We start from the raw sequence: 16374 nt of genomic DNA, 5'->3' as shown, positions 1-16374 counted from the left end.
AACCTAAGATTTTTAAATGAACAAGGAAAAGTCAGAGACCAAAACTATCAAACATCTTTCATCGAAAGATGTTGGTATATCGGATCCACGAGCCCGATTAAAAGCTCTGTCAGACCAAGGCTCCAATGTGGAAATGGACCGTAACATTCCACCACAAAGGTATCAGACTTTATTGATACCTTGCTATACATCAAATTTAATGTATCAATGTGTAGTTCTTATATTATTAGCTTCTTTTATGCTTTTCAGATATTACAGGTCTGGTGTGGAGATGATTAGAATGGCAGACATGTATATGAAAGACAATGATCTTGAACATGCATATATTTTATATGTGAAATTTATAACGTACGATATATTAGTAATATTTAACAAAATAGGTGATTCGTTATATTTAATGAAATATTATTCCTTCAGAAAGTGTCTTATTGCAGGATTTTTGTGGAAAAAATAAGAGATCATCCACAATTTCATATGGTGCCGTCAAAAGACAAGGAACAAAATCAACAAACTTTACGTAAAATAATCCCCAAGGCTGAGGAACTAAAGAAACAATTATTAGAACAATATCAAGCAGACTTTGACAAATATTTAGAAGATGTAAAAGAAAGGGAGAAGATTGAAAAGGAGAAACTAAAACAGGAAGAATTGGAAAAGTATATATAATGCTAGAATTCTAGAAATAGATCAGTCATATCAGTGGTGAACAGTTTGATTAATCTACGCACAATGTTTACTTAGGTTACGAGAAGAGGAAGAGAGGAAAAACAAACAAGCTGCATTAGCAGCTGTTAGAGCAGCAAAAGCTGCTATGAGTACTACCGTAACATCTCCTGAGGAAGGCAAACTAAAAAAAGTTCCTAGTATAGCTCAGAAACCATTGATAAGCCTATCTACTGATATAGCTGCACAGACATCTAAAGAGAAGTAAGTATCGTCCGAAAATACATTTAATTCGTATAACATTTACAAAACTATTAAATAAAAAACCTTTCTTCCAGAAGAACTCCTACTATAGATCGTTCAACAAAACCTTCTGTGCTTATGAGTGATAATCTTACCTTAAGAGACATAGTATTGCCAACTAAATTAATGCACAACTTTCTTATGGTAGCTTTTGGAAATACTATGAACAATAAAGAGACTTGCGGTATCCTAGCTGGAAAAATAGAGAGACATAAATTAGTAGTCACTCACTTGTTAATTCCTGAACAAACTGGATCCCCAGATTCTTGTGTGACACACAACGAGGAAGATATTTTTGACTATCAGGATCAACACAACTTGATTACCCTTGGTTGGATACATGTATGTTATCTTTTACATTTCTTGATTAAAATGGGGTGGGGAAAATATTTTTAAAACACGTAATCAGTGTCAGACATAATTCTCTTAATCATGTTGCAATTCTGTTCCGACACGGGAACTTTATGAACGGACTGAGCGCGTTTGAATGAGATCGAGTGCAAGCTGTAAGAAACGATGTGTACAAACAAATCCTAGAATAGTAAGATACAACATTCAACCGTTTTTATATAACTATGATTGTAGCTGCCACGATAGTATCCGAATTATATTTATACACACTGCCCCTTATAGTTTGCACTCGATTTCAGTCCAAGAGGCGCTCGTCCCGATAGTAGAGTTCTCTTGTGAGTAATAAATAAAGTTCATTCTATTCTGTTATAATATAAATTAAAAACTAAATACGGAAAATTTGCAAATAGAAGAAATAATTGTACTTCACAGACACATCCTACACAGACTGCATTTCTGTCTAGTGTTGATCTTCATACGCATTGCGCGTATCAACTTATGATGGCAGAAGCAATTGCCATTGTTTGTGCACCCAAGTATGATGAGTAAGTAAAAAAAATAAGTTTCAAACTGTTTTACGCATTGCTTTTGCACTTTAAAAATATTTCTTTACTTCATTCAGGACAGGATTTTTCATTTTAACTCCAGAATACGGATTAGATTTTATTGCTAATTGTAGAGAATCAGGATTTCATCCTCACCCAACAAAACCACCATTGTACATGGTAATTGTTATAAAAAATATATTGCGTACCTGTTAATATTCGTACTATTCTTGTTGAGAAATATTTTTTTCAGGAAGCAAAACATTGTAAAATGGATGTAACAGCAGCTATAGAAGTAGTGGATTTAAGAAGAAAATGACATCTTTTAGATGTAATATACATACTTTATATAACAAGTTATATATTTAACTTTCACACACGTGACATTATGTGTAAACAGTAAAAAATTGAAAATACTTTTGCTTACATAATACGAGAATCTAGAGGGAATATTGCAATTTAACATTTGCAAAGCTTTCAATATTTTTATGATAAAGCATTTAAGAAATCTTTAATATATTTAAAGTAAAATTGTGCATTTAAAATTATATTTAGGTTTTCAGTAAAAACAAATTTATTAAATGTAAAAAATAATTGAATATTTAAATATTCCATAATTATAGTAAATTATAACAAATGGCAAGTAAGAGTTTTTATGTAGTTCTACAAATTTTATTTAATTAATTAATAATTACAGATTATATTGACTGAAAATAACGAAGCATTATCTTCTATATCATAAAAGGTAACAAATTATTTGGTGTCTTTCATGATCCAATTATTCATCTACAATGTACATATTTGTGTTCATATAATTTAACTAGATATACCAGTTTTTTTCTAATAAAAATAAATCTACCTGTATATGATTTACATAACGATATGTTCGTCTAAAATAGTGAGGTACAAATATATTCTGTTACTTTTTTGTAACTCTCAAAGTTACTTGATACCATTTAAGCCCGAAAATAAATGTACAAGATCAACCAAAATCTTTGTGAATCTTAGTGGTATGTGAAATCTGTCTATAAAGTTATATGTTTTTCGAGAGAAACAAAGGTGTTCATTACGCTGTTAACATAGAGTATGTACAATATTCAATTGTAGATATCAGCGACATTCTCAATTAGTATTAATTATAATCGCACTATTAAATAAAGTCGCTTCATCGTGTAAGGTCATAATTGAAAAGTCAACAAATGCATTGATTGTGCTAGTCGTAATTCATATACAGAGCTTTCTATGAAATGTACTAGTATATTGAAATTGATATATTAATAATATATCAGCTTATGCGATGATGCTTCATTGTAATTTTCGTTACAATGCTGTATTTTCACATTGTAGTATGGTAGTGTATTAATAACAATGTCAAACATTTGTACTAGTAGGTACCTGATACAAGTTTTATGTACTTGTATTTCATATAATCACGTGCTTATACATATATTGTTCATGAGAACGAAGTTGTTCTTTCTCATAAATGTGCAATACTTTGTACGTATCAATAATCCATTAAATCTAATTAGTAATTTCTTTTCATAATTTTGCATGCAACATTCAAGTTCTGTTGTAACGAGAAATATTTTAAATACCAGATCATAATTAAACATACGTTATAGGTTAAAGCATGTAAATCTTCGTTAATTTAAAACACGTCGTGATAAGTAGTTATTTATTATAATGCTCGCCTAATTCCGGTGCATATATTACATAAGCACATGTTAGTAAAAAATTTATATTTCGTAACGAAAGAAATAAATTATAAAATAATTTAACATTTAGATTTTGTCATAATTTATTATTATTCGATTATTGAATAAGAAATCTGTATTTAGCGAGAAACACCATTGTACTTTCTTCAAGAGCATTTCCTGAATACGATTATTCACCGGCGAGAGCGTAATCATACAAGATCATTTACAAAAAAAAAAATTATTCAAACGCAGGATATGGAATTCTAAAGAGAACCCATTGTAGGTACAATGCGAGTAGTTCGTGAGAATGCTTCTCGCCATTCACTTCTCCTTGCGTATATCGAATTACCTGCGTTGAAGGGTTTCGCGCTTTCCAGGGTTTTATCGACGGCAGGGTCAATCTATTTTTACGTGGCAGCTTATTTGTTCTTCGTTTCAGCGCTTACAGAGCGAGCGTAAATCATGCTACATATAAGCATTCTCTTTGTGCATACTCATCTACTCTTGTAGAACTCCACGTCCCATTTCTTATCCAATTTTTTTACTTAGTCAAGCGTTAATACATTTTGTCAAATACAATCACAAATAAACATTGTTTGTAACATAACCAATTATTACATTTCGTTATTCAAATGTAATCTTACGTTGTAGATTTCTTAACCTTGAAATTTTATGGACACTATTATTGAGATTTACTATAACAGCGCCAATAAAATTTATTTTAAATACAATTTGTGAGAGATTGCATTCAAATGTACTTAACATTAATTATACAATAATATTCAGATTACATTATCAACAATGTTCGAATCGTATAGCCTTGCATTGCGTTGATTGTACAGTGTTTTAGTCGGTATGGAATTAAATTACTTACGCGTTTTGTTATTAATTTCCATTAGATTTGGTATTAATTTCATATTAAATTCAATGCAATTAATTCATCGCTGTTTAAGTAACAAAATACGTATGTATCTACGGAGTACGTTTCTTTGCAGAATTCCAAACGGAAATATTTCTGCAATTCGTCGAACCGAGACCTCTTTTTTTTTCTTTGGAGTTCAACATTCGCTGCAACGTTACCGTAACAATTATATCGTGCTAAAAACACGAGGCGAGAACGAAAGAATCACCGACGGTTCTAACCGATATTAACGCTATGATTCCATCCCGAGAAACAGACTAAACGAAAAATATTTAATTTTAACATGCCACGTGAATCTTACGCGACACATGCTTGGAATAAGAAAAAGAGAAAGGTGTCGCAGCTCGATTCAGATTCATTTGCATATCATATAATGCAACTGCGTTTGCTAACCGAAATAATTAGTAAATACCATTTCTGAAAATCTTAGAAATGAAAAATATCTGTACTTAAAATATTTTTTATGAATTTTATAGTATATAGAATAACGATGAAACAGTAGACAATAAATAACGAAGTCAATTAAATTTAACTTTGCATTTCTAAATGTTGACTATTTTTGTTAATACAAAAGCTTGACGTAATTAGAAAATTAAATTTATGTATCGATTCTCTCCATCGGTGACGTATTGACTTTTATTTAATACTTATGTATGTCTTTACCTCGAATACTTCGCCAGACATAAAAAGACAGCAGACAATTTAACGGTAGATAACCTGAAGGTCAAAAAATGGTCTCTTCTTACGTGTGTACGATCAAGAATAATATACAGTTTAATCGCTGTCAGTTAACCATTATTTAAGCTCGTTATAGCATTTTCTTCTACAAATGTTTTTCTTATAACCTGCTCTACTTTCGCGCGATATTTTTTTTTATCTCTATACTACAGAAATTATCAATTTACTTTCGTTTTATACCTGACAGAAGTCAAATTCTTTCCAAATTTTCGCAATCAAATTTTTACAGAATAAAAGTGACATTTTCATTTTTGTTTTTCGAAAGTTTTTTTTTATTTTTCGATTCTGCTAATTTTTAGCATTATTGTAACCATAACAAAATTTTTTCAAATTGACGTCGTACCAATGCTTTACCACGTAAAAATCGCGTAATTTAGCCTCGGATAATCGTCGATTCCGGAATGGATTAATCATCGTGCAGATGACGAGAACGAAGCCGGAACTGAGTAACTACCATGAATGTAAGTATACGGTAGGTTCAGAGTTTTCCGAAAATCAAAAGTTCGAGTTATTTACTTTTTAGCAGAGACGATCAAAATTTAATTTTAAATAATACTTTATTTTAGATAAAAATAAGAAATTCAATTACGAACATACTTGTACGGTGCTGATTATAATTTCTATCGAGCAAATAACGCATTAATAATTTGTCTTTGTCTTTCATTCGTTACTCTACATTTTATCTAGATAATAATTTTGCCCATCCCTGGGCCTGGATAGCCTTAAACTACTTACGAGTTTATCCGATGACATATAAAATCCCATGGGTGAAACGCTTTGTGACGTAGGCTTACGATTCTTACTGTAATGTTGCCTTTAATCTCGTTGTTACCAGTTTTTACCGTCAGATATTGATCAGACACAACCTGTGCAGTGGGAATTTCAGCATACGTGAATCTATTCCGAGACCACGTTCGAACGATACACACTTTAATATGGGTAAAAGTCGACGTGTGATTATCCTAATAGCCGTACATTCATTGGAAATTCAATAATTACGTAACGAAAAGTCACAGCCAATTAACCTTTTCGGTACAGTTGATGTAAAATGTACAATGTATCATGCTTAACGTCGTAGTTTTTGGTTTTGCGTTCTACTATGTTAGTTCCATCCCCATATAACCCTGAAACATGAACCTACTACGACAGTCATTTTTCCACTTTACTCTCGAAACGTATCGTATATAGAATATTTGATGATTTTATTATCAATTTCGAAATTGTAATAATAAATAAACAAAAGCGTCGAGAAACGTAAAGAAACACAGACGAGAAAACCAAAGAGAATAATAAATAATCAAAGTGTAAGAATAGATATTATATAATAGAGTGATAAAAAAATAAATTTACAGAATTACCGTGCACTTATATAAGCGAAGATATAAACATCATATACAAATCGTACATCTAAATAATGTTCAAGTATTGTTTTGTTTTATGGTATACGTGCAAAAGAGATTATGTGTAAAACAAACGTAATTTATGAACTTGCAAAGGTTAACAAATTCCTTAGTTACAAGCAAGAATAACACTGCCTGTTATATGTAAACGCAAGGAGGAAGAGAAAACCTATAATGCATTGGTAAACACGTGTTAAAAAAACAATTTATTCGAACCGTTTATTTCATTGAATATTTACACGCGGTTGTTTTCTTTTGCGTTCGATGCAGGATGTAATATTATTCTGCAACTGAAATTCCAATTTTGATTCAACCAGTATTATTCACCGTTTGAGATTTTCATCTAGATAATAATTTTATTCGCGTTCCGTCTTCGGTAGAAATTCGTCTTGAAAGTCAGAGCTAACCTTACTTTAAGCGATTGTTTTGTTCCTTATCACTTAAAACAATACACTTCTACAAATAATTCTTAATTGTATTTAACTGATAACTAGCTACCAATGAATCGCTTTCGGTAAGGCCTTTTCTGTAGTCTGAGACGTCTTTGCACAATGCCGCGTGTTTTCCTACCCCTCTCTTCGTTGCTTGTTACTACAATATACCTACCTATCCTGGCGCGTAGAACGTGCAGTATGCTGTTGCTCTCGAGGGAAGAAGCAAGTAACGGTACGGGCTAAGTTGGCACGAATATCCATCGCTTGAAATTGTCAACGTGTACGATACTTACTTGACGGGACAAAATGAAACGATAACGCGTACCTCGATCGATAAACATTATTAAAAGTTTATTCGTTTGCCACGTGTCATCTGTACATTAAAAAGTATCTGTTCCACTAAAAAGAAAAGACAGATGCATTTCAGACATCATTAAAGGTGACTATAGAATAAATAGTATCTCGATAGCGATGGTGTCATTTTTAGTGGTACGTTCGACAATAACGCGATCCTAAATATTTATTCGCGAGAAATTCGAAAGTTCGATACGTGGTTCGAATTTGTTTAAAGTGACCATTCGTCGGAAGTAATATTGCTGTAATAATTGTGCCATTGCTTGGTGTACTTAAACGTGTGCCTAGAGGATGTACGTACTTTGAATTTTCACAGTAGTTTTCCGAAGTAGCGCGTAAAACGCGATCGAGAATTTAAAAGTGAACGGCAAGTGGGGAATAAACTGTGCACGAACATTTTCTTCGCTTCTCAGAAGGAATAAAACGAGTCATTGTAATGCAATTGATCGTGGGATGCTGTAACTACTTGGAATATCGGTGTAATCGTGGTCGATCCGTGGTATCGCGTGTGAGAAAATTGAGTGTCAGTTGTTCTTCGAGTTGTTAATACCTGCCATTTTTCCTTCGTCCCTCTTTTAAAGGCATAGCGATTCTTCGCCAAACGATTGCAAATAGGGAAAAAGTGGAACATTCTACTTTCACGTTTGACGAAGGTATGCACTACTAGAGCGTGTATTACACGTACACCGAGAAACAAGTTAATCCTCTTTATCATAGATTATACTTTTTTTCGCGATCAATGGTATTAGAATCGATGCAACGATTGAGATCAATAAGTTAAAGTTTTGTTGAAACGTGACTTCGTTTAAAATACGTTTCTCTGTTATCCATGCTATCGACTCGGCCACATACGATAATTATCGGTATCTTTGTAGACCTATTACGAATATAAGTATGGTAATCTATAATCCCTCGTTGATAAAGTATCGAATGTATCTACCGTGAAAGGAACGTCAAACAGGAAGGCACGTAGAAACTAAACGTGTAATATCGGTTTTTTACGTTCGATAAAGATATGTTCATTCTACAGGGAATGTAAAACTTTCGTTACGAAATCGAATTAATTTTGAATTCCTTTTCGAATATAACTGAAATTAATACTTTTCTAATGATATGTGTACATATTTTCCGTACGTCATGTCACTGCAATAATGAATGTGTTTGGTCACGCGGTGATTAGATTCTTTTTTTACCAACCTGAAAATGAATAACATTTGAATAACGAATCGCTTCTTCGTCGTCGAATCTTCTCAGATAACCCAACCAGTCTTCCTCACTTCTCGTACGATGTACTCGTTAGCATGTCTTAGACGTAATACCGTAAAAATGTTAGCAAGCAATAATACCAGGGAAGGAGATTTATGTAACCTTGCGTAGAAATCTGGCACGTATTCGTTCTTGTACGATTTCTGCAACGACAATGCGGAATTGTGCCCAAAATCAGAAACGATCGTTCCTTTTACGTGCATATTCGCCTTCACGTCGATCGTCGGTGCTTGAAAACGAGCTTTTTAAACCGACATGAAAAGATGCATATTTCGATACAATTATTTAAAAGTATACAAATGTACCTTCCACAGTTGGGTACATTTTTATTAGAATTATAGTAAGTAATTTATTCAATCGATCGGTTAAATGTTTGATTAAAATTTTATTTCTATTTAACGAGTAACGAATGAACATCTATTTGTTATTTCAAATTTTTATCTAGATAACAATTTTGTCTGTCTCTGATACCCACGATTAATGTTATTCAAACAATATTATCGAGACAATAATTCCAATTTTTCTTCTCGCTTCGTATCTTTCTTGTTTGTCGAAAGGGTGTTAGACACAGCATCTCCATCGCATTTCGTGTAATCTTTGGCATTCATTTTTCGCAGAACAAGCACAAGTCGTCTCCGTGTAACTTTATACATTCGATACGAAACGTTGTTTATGTTGTTTCGTACTTTGCGAATGAACCATTTCATAGATGCGGACAATGCAAAATTACGCAGGAAACAGGCAATATTGTGCAATACTGCTTACACAACATATATTAACAAGGTTTCGATCAAATTAACCAGAAACGGGGAAAATTATTATCCAGATAAACATTTCGAATAATGAATAGAAGATTTCAATTGTTGTCACGCGTTGATCTTATTGGTTATCATTCGATATTATTTTATGGAATCATTTACTTCGTATTGAAAAGTAATTTTACAGTTTACGTACTTACGTTGCGATGTACGTCAGGCCTGAACAAGTTAGACATTTATAACATCCTAACCTTTATATCTGTAAGAGTACAACATTATGATTAATAACAGAAAAGAGGCACATGATAAATATGTATATGCGTGTTCTAAATTAGGAAGCTGAGTCGTCGCAGAATTTGGATCTTCGTGTTAGATTTTCGAACGTATTGCAAAAGCTTTTCCCTGTTGGTGACGTGGTACTGTGTTGCATACAAAGTTCAAACGAATAACTGCTACAGCTGGTTTGTTCGCGTATATTCAGATTCTACTGCCGTGCATCTACTTATGTTACAATAAGACGCTTTCCACGTTCTACATTGAAGAGAACACAATTTGTTTTCATGCAAAATAGAATTTTACAAAACCATTCACCTTTTAGAAACGTCAAGAATAATGTCTGTACGTGGAGTGAATTTTGGAAATACGAGACGAATTTTTTTTTGAAAACTTCGCGTGCGAATACGAAAGTATAATAGCATATAGGTTAGGAGCTTCTTAATCACAACCTGACATAGGGTCGTATTAAAATCTTTTCGGGTCGCAGACAATTTGTATAAATATAAAACACATTCTTTTTTTTTTAAATACTAAATTTAAATATTAAATTAAGGAGATTGTAGAGGCCAAAACAAAACGAAAATCAAGAATATCAATTTGTTGATGGAGGCTGCGTTAAAAAGTTATTAACGTTTGAAGTGCCGTACGTTCTGAATTTTTTTCTCGAAAATGCGCAGGATTTCGGGGGTATGTCTATTCACCAAAAATTATTGTAATTGAGCCCCGCAACCGAAAATAATTTTTTTCGAACGATTTGAAATTTTTTTTTTCCGTCGAAAAATTTCACATCTTCTCGAATTTTTTTCTAGAAAATGGGTAGGATTTCGGGGTTATGTGTAATGACCAAAAATGATTGTAATTGACCCCCGCAACTGAAAATAATTTTTCCAGAACGATTTGAAATTTTTGAATGTAATTGTTAATAACTTTTTAACGAAGCCTCAGTCAAGAAATTGATATTCTTGATTTTCGTCTTATTTTGGCCTCTAAAATCTCCCATTAAAATTTTTCCCAGGAGTGGCCGAACACTCTAGTGACCCTCTGCCGTGTATGGACCGTTTTAAGAAGAAAAGAAATCTGTTGATAGTTTAAATAGCCCAATTGGTACAGTTGTATACTCAATTTCTTTTTTACACGGTAGATAGTTTCTATGGAACACTGGGCATGTTGATCATGACCAAATGGAGTTTTTAGTTGTAATTACGAAAATTCATGTGCAACAAATCATTTTTATTGTCCGACGAATAAAAGTAGTTTAGGACCTCAGGGAATTAAATTTGATACTTAAGTTTAACCCGTGTTCGACCTGTACTCAATCTACTGGGATCATATCCGATATCATGTAGCTGTGCATCACACGGGTACCCGGATATTTAGGTGGGTGTCTCGGATATCGATACCGCTATAGTCGAGTCAAGAAAAAAGTCAACCTGGAGGATCTCTCATCAGTCACTGTATCGATAAAACACATTTGAACACTTTTCTTGGCAATGTAAATTGCCCTTTTGATAATCGTGGGAATAATTGCAGTACTTAGGGTGGTTAGATTTTGATCTTCTGTAAAAGGCAGATTTGGGACGATGTTGTCCACAGGTGGAGGAACCCCTCGTGTGGTTTCCCTCCCTTTTTACGAGCCATATTGTTCGTGTGATGCGTGCGCATACGTGACGCAACATTCAGTAGCGCCTTGTGCCATGGCAACGGAAATAGAGTGGGAAAGATTCCTAACCTCTGAATCTTGTCTTTGGCGGCATTGCTTGAATGTTTCGAATTCAATAGCATTCGATGAAAGTAGCAATGGGTTCGAGCATATCATGAATTTGTGGCGTCGCCTCCATGCTCGCCACCAGAGCTCTCGACCAACCCCTCGGTTGTATGCATATACACTCCTCGACCGACTTCCCAATATCCCAGTCGTCTAAGGCAGGGCCTGCTAGGAAGCCTTACTAATGAGTCCATTATAGCAGACCCAGACGAAACGCACCCCCTTCTTTTCTTTTCTGCCCTTCTACGATTCTCACGAGTTCCTAACCGCAGCAAAGCAGCGCCACAAATTTCTTATTTTTATGAAACTAATCTTAAATATTGATGTCATTAACGAGTCATTAACCGTGTACTGAATTCGACCTCGACGTTAAATGAAAATATTTATGTAAACAATCATTAGAATGAAATACATTAGTTTTATTATTAGCCTACATTATGCATTATTTTTATTATTATTAATAGTAATTAGCAATATTCTTTTGTATTTAAATAATGAATAATAAATACCAATCATTGCATTGTTGTAAATCATTTATTTATTGTTTAAGAACGAAATTTGCGTTGAAAAGTTAATAATAACTACCTTATTCCGTTATTTTACGAAGTTTGTTATTACCCTGCGTAAGATAGTTGCGTACATTTAAACATATATTCATTATTTGTCTAGTTTATCTAAGATAACAGATAAACGAAACAAGTGGTGGGGTAGCGTTGGAAATGATAATTGGCATCTTGATTTCAGGTTCGATTTCGCTACGCGATTAAAGCGAAACCGATAAAAACCAGAGACAAAGATACTTGTGCAGAAGTAATTGAATCGCGAAATAGGACGAATGGAGAGCGAGAGGAAGATGCTTAAATTGTCTTTGATCATCGTTTTCACTGTTTCGATATTTGGTAAGACGGAAGTATAGAAATATTTATTATCGCGGATAAAATAAAACGTTTTCTTAATCGCGATAACCCGAGTCGTAAATAGATAATGCACCATATAATGTTTAAGCGTCTCACAAACACGAATACAAACTATAAATTTTCAAGAAAGTAAACGTAATCGAAAGTGTCGACGTTTCTTTAAATAAAAATCTCATTATATTTTAGAAATCTTTTAATATTTTACAATATGTCTAATGCATAAAATGTAATAAATACTTTACGTGTATCTATGCGATGTATATTCGAACAATTTTTCCGTGACTCTAATATTTCTATTGTGGACTTAAAAGTTGTTATTTTATAAATTTTGTCACCAGTTGGCAGGGTGTGCCCAGTGTTACAAACAGGGCATGATAATAGTACTGCGGAAGTTGCAACGAAGGTGACAGACGCAACTCCTATTTCGAGGAACAATGACAACAATACAGTCGCATCCACAACCAAAGCTGTGGAAGATAAAAATGGTGAGTTGAATGAAGTTTCTCGACGATTTGACCCTTTGTCCTCCCATTAACTCGACTAACGGTTAAAACACAAAGAGACGATATTCTTTGTAATATCAGTCTCGGTGACATTATAAATGATTACCATGGGAATATATCGAACATTTTATTGTTATTTAAAATATAGAAAAATCAAATGATTCCAAAAATATCAACCGTAAGTGTAATTCTATGACGGAAACGGGAGATATGCTTAATTGTAACGTCACGCCGAAAGACAACGACGACGCGATAGAAGGAATTTTACCATCAAAGACGACAGGTATGCGTTTTCTAAAATGTGAATAAGTCAGTTAGATATAACTGAATCTATATTATTTTTATCGTACTTTAATAAGAACCTACAACTACGACAACAACCAAGATTACCGTAAACAACAAGACTGAAGCGAACAACACGGAAACTCAAACACCGAAAGTTACGACTGATAAAAACGATTCAGTTAGCACGGAGAAACTTGAAGTAATCCCGTTAGATTTCACGGAAACCAACCATAGAACACATTACGACGTTGCATCTGCAGAAATAAATAATCCCATAAATACGAATGACACGAGTATAAAAATTTGATATTTTATTTGCAAACGATTATCACATAAAGGGTTGTATTATAATTGACGTTACATTTCAGGGAACGATTCGAAACTCGATGCTAGCCGTACTGAAACGTCGATTAGCTCTGCAGCGCCACTATTAGCAGATGATAACATTAGAGAAGTAAAATCAAATAACCATGGTCGTAATAAAAGTATGCCCTCGGGAGTCATAGCGCTAGTTACTGCGATAAGTTTTGCTGTAGCAATTGCAATAGTGTACATTGCGATGATTGTTTGGAGGCGGTATATCGAGTAAGGAACTTGTTATTATTTGAACATAGAACTAGAAAATTCTTATTATTTTAAACGATTCTAGAATTCTATTGTTTACGACAGTCAGTGGTTTCATTAATCGATACTTTTACATTAGGTATAGGTACGGGCATCGGGAGTTACTTGTTAATGAGTTAGAATTCGATACTAATGATTTACGTCATTTCGAGGTAGGTGATATATTAATTAAAAATAAATGACAGCGTATTAATGTAATTGTATTTTACATTGTTACAGCTATGATTTAATAAAGAGCAGAAAGCTGCAGAGAAGAGAAACATAAGCGAATGACTCACAGCTCAGGCTGGTACCATGTAACTATTAAAGATTCATTGATCTGTGATACTAAAGACATGCATTGCGTCTAACAGTCAACAAACCAAATATATTTGGATAATATTATACATTTCTTATAATGTAATTGTTTTATATGTATACAACCCAGTTTTTTCAACAAGTTGGTCGTTCATTCCTCCTCCTGTAGAATTTAAAATAGCGTTACCTTGTTATTTTTTTTTTCGTAATGATAATAACGTGCAGATCGTTGAATAAATTACATAGTACTACGAGTAGTAATTAAAAGTCTTTAAATATGTGTGGGTGCTACAAATACGTGTATCAGTTTCCTTTCAAATTAATGCAAACGATATTCGTTATTGTTTTGTAGTGTTCAGAGTAGTTACGAAATTGTGTACTGTACATTAAATTTTTGTAAACTAGTATTATTTTTTCTCCTCTTTTTTTGTATTGCGTGTGATAAACATGTAAATATTCTTAGCTAAATAAACGAGTGGACTATTTTTGTAGCAAGTGGGTTTTTATTCGAAAGTTTAAGAAACCTAATCAGGATGGAACAAATAACCCATTTTTTATTAATTATTTCGATTGTAAAAACAATGTATATAAAAAGTAAAACAAATTTCGCATGTCTTACATATTACAACTTACGCAATTATGAATCCAAGGAATTCGCGTAATAGTTTATTTATTTATAAATTTGTTAAATCACATTCTAAAAATAGGCACAAGTAACAAATACATATATTGCATCCTGTAATTAGTTCTCTCTTTTTAGATCTCTCTTTTTACCTACATGCATGTTTGTTGTATATCTCTGACCTCTATAACATGTCTACAATGTTGGTTGCAGAAATATTTGTAGAAATTATTGATGACATTGTAAATGGCAAATACATACAATCACCTTCATGCATTCATCGGCTTACATTAAGCTTTCTTTGTGACTACAAGAGGGCCCACATTGTCCTTCATTTCTTCATTATGAGGTCCATGAGATCCGTCACAATATGGCCACTAAAATGTTAAAAATTATTATTAGTATCAACAATATATTTTTCAACTTTATTCCCTTAACATTGATATTAAGTAATAATGTTTGCATAAAGTTATTACAGAACAGAAAATACATGTCTCACAATTACTCTAAAATATGTGCAATTAATGTAGATTAATAGCAAGTGTGGGGAACTTACATTCTTAGATCTCCAACAACGACAAAATACAGCTTTCTCGGTTATATCTTCTATGTCAACACAATCTACTACTTTATTTACATCTTTCTTTATGGTAAGATTAACACGTCCACAGGGCTAGAAAAAATAATTTAGACGTTTTTAAATAAAAGCAATATGTATCTCCAGGCATTTAGTAAATTTAAATCTATAATTTATCTATAAAAAAATAAATAGTTACGAAATGAACGTTTCCCGATGATAACGACCGTTATGTAATCAACGAATGAAAGAGTAAAATATACTGTAATATGCTGTTAATGTCCTTGATTCGTATAACAGGTAGGTTACTTACCGGGCCTCTAGCTAGCGGACAAAATGCTTTGTAGGACATATAGCCAAGACCAGCCAACATCGCGGTGGGTGGAATTAAGGATATCCAGTCTCGCACTACATGAAAGTATAAAATTCTCGTATTCCTTACATTATTCATAAAATTCTTGCGAACGAACGAGTACTGTAGCAATTCGCAGTGTCATCTTTAAGAATGTATTCTTTAAAGTTATCCAACGTGATTTTGCGTAACGATTACATATATAGAAACTATATTGTTTAATCTCTCACCTCCTAATCGAAACCATCCTCCTATAGATTCTGGAATAGGTAATCCAGCCAAATAATTCGGAACAGATACTTTAACAAGATGTGCAATTGGCTCCATACTTGCTATTACTACTGAACTAGTCAAATCAGGAATCAAATAGATTCGAAAGTATCCACTTTCATTTTTACGTTCGAACGATTACGATTATTATTTCAAACGCTGACAAAAAGATCGAAAGTTAAGAACGTTCTCGAATATTATTGGGAAATCATTGTTTACGATAAAATGTACTGATTTATATATGTTATTTTACTGTTGCATTTAATATTCGTTAAAAGATTTTCGTCGCTTCAAAGAACGAATTACTGACCAGACATAATTTCTATTTAATATTTTCAATCATAATACTGATGCAATGACCGTGACATTTTTTATTTGTTGTATTTTTTTTTTTCAAATTATGCAAGTATGTGCGTAACAACCTCCGGAATAAATGTTCTACTTCGTACGTAGCA

The 16374-nt window shown here is 33.0% G+C and overlaps 3 protein-coding genes across 5 annotated transcripts; 2 read left to right on the top strand and 1 right to left on the bottom strand.

Moving 5' to 3' along the window:
- The first annotated feature begins 16 nt into the window (after positions 1–16).
- On the top strand, positions 17–4108 carry LOC143346936 (STAM-binding protein). 2 transcript variants are annotated; one of them, XM_076775639.1, is made up of 8 exons: positions 17–159; positions 250–348; positions 435–656; positions 742–927; positions 1005–1308; positions 1750–1862; positions 1940–2042; positions 2116–4108. In XM_076775639.1, exons 1-8 carry the CDS (start codon positions 17–19, stop codon positions 2179–2181), a joined length of 1236 nt encoding a protein of 411 aa, XP_076631754.1. In that variant the 3' UTR covers positions 2182–4108. The 2 variants fall into 2 exon arrangements, with proteins under 2 accessions (XP_076631754.1, XP_076631753.1); XM_076775638.1 differs by having other exon boundaries at positions 1002–1308.
- Positions 4109–7245: 3137 nt separating this feature from the next.
- On the top strand, positions 7246–14589 carry LOC143346937 (uncharacterized). 2 transcript variants are annotated; one of them, XM_076775642.1, is made up of 8 exons: positions 7246–7492; positions 12217–12371; positions 12728–12874; positions 13041–13175; positions 13252–13470; positions 13546–13762; positions 13881–13953; positions 14021–14589. In XM_076775642.1, exons 2-8 carry the CDS (start codon positions 12308–12310, stop codon positions 14024–14026), a joined length of 861 nt encoding a protein of 286 aa, XP_076631757.1. In that variant the 5' UTR covers positions 7246–7492; positions 12217–12307; the 3' UTR covers positions 14027–14589. The 2 variants fall into 2 exon arrangements, with proteins under 2 accessions (XP_076631757.1, XP_076631755.1); XM_076775640.1 differs by having other exon boundaries at positions 7246–8060.
- Positions 14590–14632: 43 nt separating this feature from the next.
- On the bottom strand, positions 14633–16026 carry Cisd2 (CDGSH iron sulfur domain 2). Its single transcript, XM_076775647.1, has 4 exons — positions 15880–16026; positions 15611–15705; positions 15277–15393; positions 14633–15097 (listed from the first exon to the last, which is right to left on the bottom strand). Exons 1-4 carry the CDS (start codon positions 15974–15976, stop codon positions 15011–15013), a joined length of 396 nt encoding a protein of 131 aa, XP_076631762.1. The 5' UTR covers positions 15977–16026; the 3' UTR covers positions 14633–15010.
- Between the last annotated feature and the right edge of the window lie 348 nt (positions 16027–16374).

Source organism: Colletes latitarsis, chromosome 10 (genome assembly GCF_051014445.1).
Source record: "Colletes latitarsis isolate SP2378_abdomen chromosome 10, iyColLati1, whole genome shotgun sequence".
NCBI lineage: Eukaryota > Metazoa > Arthropoda > Insecta > Hymenoptera > Colletidae > Colletes > Colletes latitarsis.
Note: the sequence above shows the minus strand (reverse complement) of the source record. Positions and strands in the feature narration are given on the sequence as shown.

What these genes read in the sequence shown, in the direction of transcription:
- LOC143346937 (XM_076775642.1), top strand. Translation starts at nt 12,308, where the DNA reads ATGGAGAGCGAGAGGAAGATGCTTAAATTGTCTTTGATCATCGTTTTC. An exon ending in AGCTGTGGAAGATAAAAATG is followed by an intron (nt 12,875 to 13,040) that starts GTGAGTTGAATG and finishes TTTAAAATATAG; the next exon opens with AAAAATCAAATGATTCCAAA. An exon ending in TTTACCATCAAAGACGACAG is followed by an intron (nt 13,176 to 13,251) that starts GTATGCGTTTTC and finishes TACTTTAATAAG; the next exon opens with AACCTACAACTACGACAACA.
- LOC143346936 (XM_076775638.1), top strand. Translation starts at nt 17, where the DNA reads ATGAACAAGGAAAAGTCAGAGACCAAAACTATCAAACATCTTTCATCG. An exon ending in AAACAGGAAGAATTGGAAAA is followed by an intron (nt 657 to 741) that starts GTATATATAATG and finishes ATGTTTACTTAG; the next exon opens with GTTACGAGAAGAGGAAGAGA. An exon ending in TGTGCACCCAAGTATGATGA is followed by an intron (nt 1,863 to 1,939) that starts GTAAGTAAAAAA and finishes TACTTCATTCAG; the next exon opens with GACAGGATTTTTCATTTTAA.
- Cisd2 (XM_076775647.1), bottom strand. Translation starts at nt 15,976, where the DNA reads ATGGAGCCAATTGCACATCTTGTTAAAGTATCTGTTCCGAATTATTTG. An exon ending in AGGATGGTTTCGATTAGGAG is followed by an intron (nt 15,706 to 15,879) that starts GTGAGAGATTAA and finishes ACTTTCATGTAG; the next exon opens with TGCGAGACTGGATATCCTTA. An exon ending in GTTGTTGGAGATCTAAGAAT is followed by an intron (nt 15,098 to 15,276) that starts GTAAGTTCCCCA and finishes TTAACATTTTAG; the next exon opens with TGGCCATATTGTGACGGATC.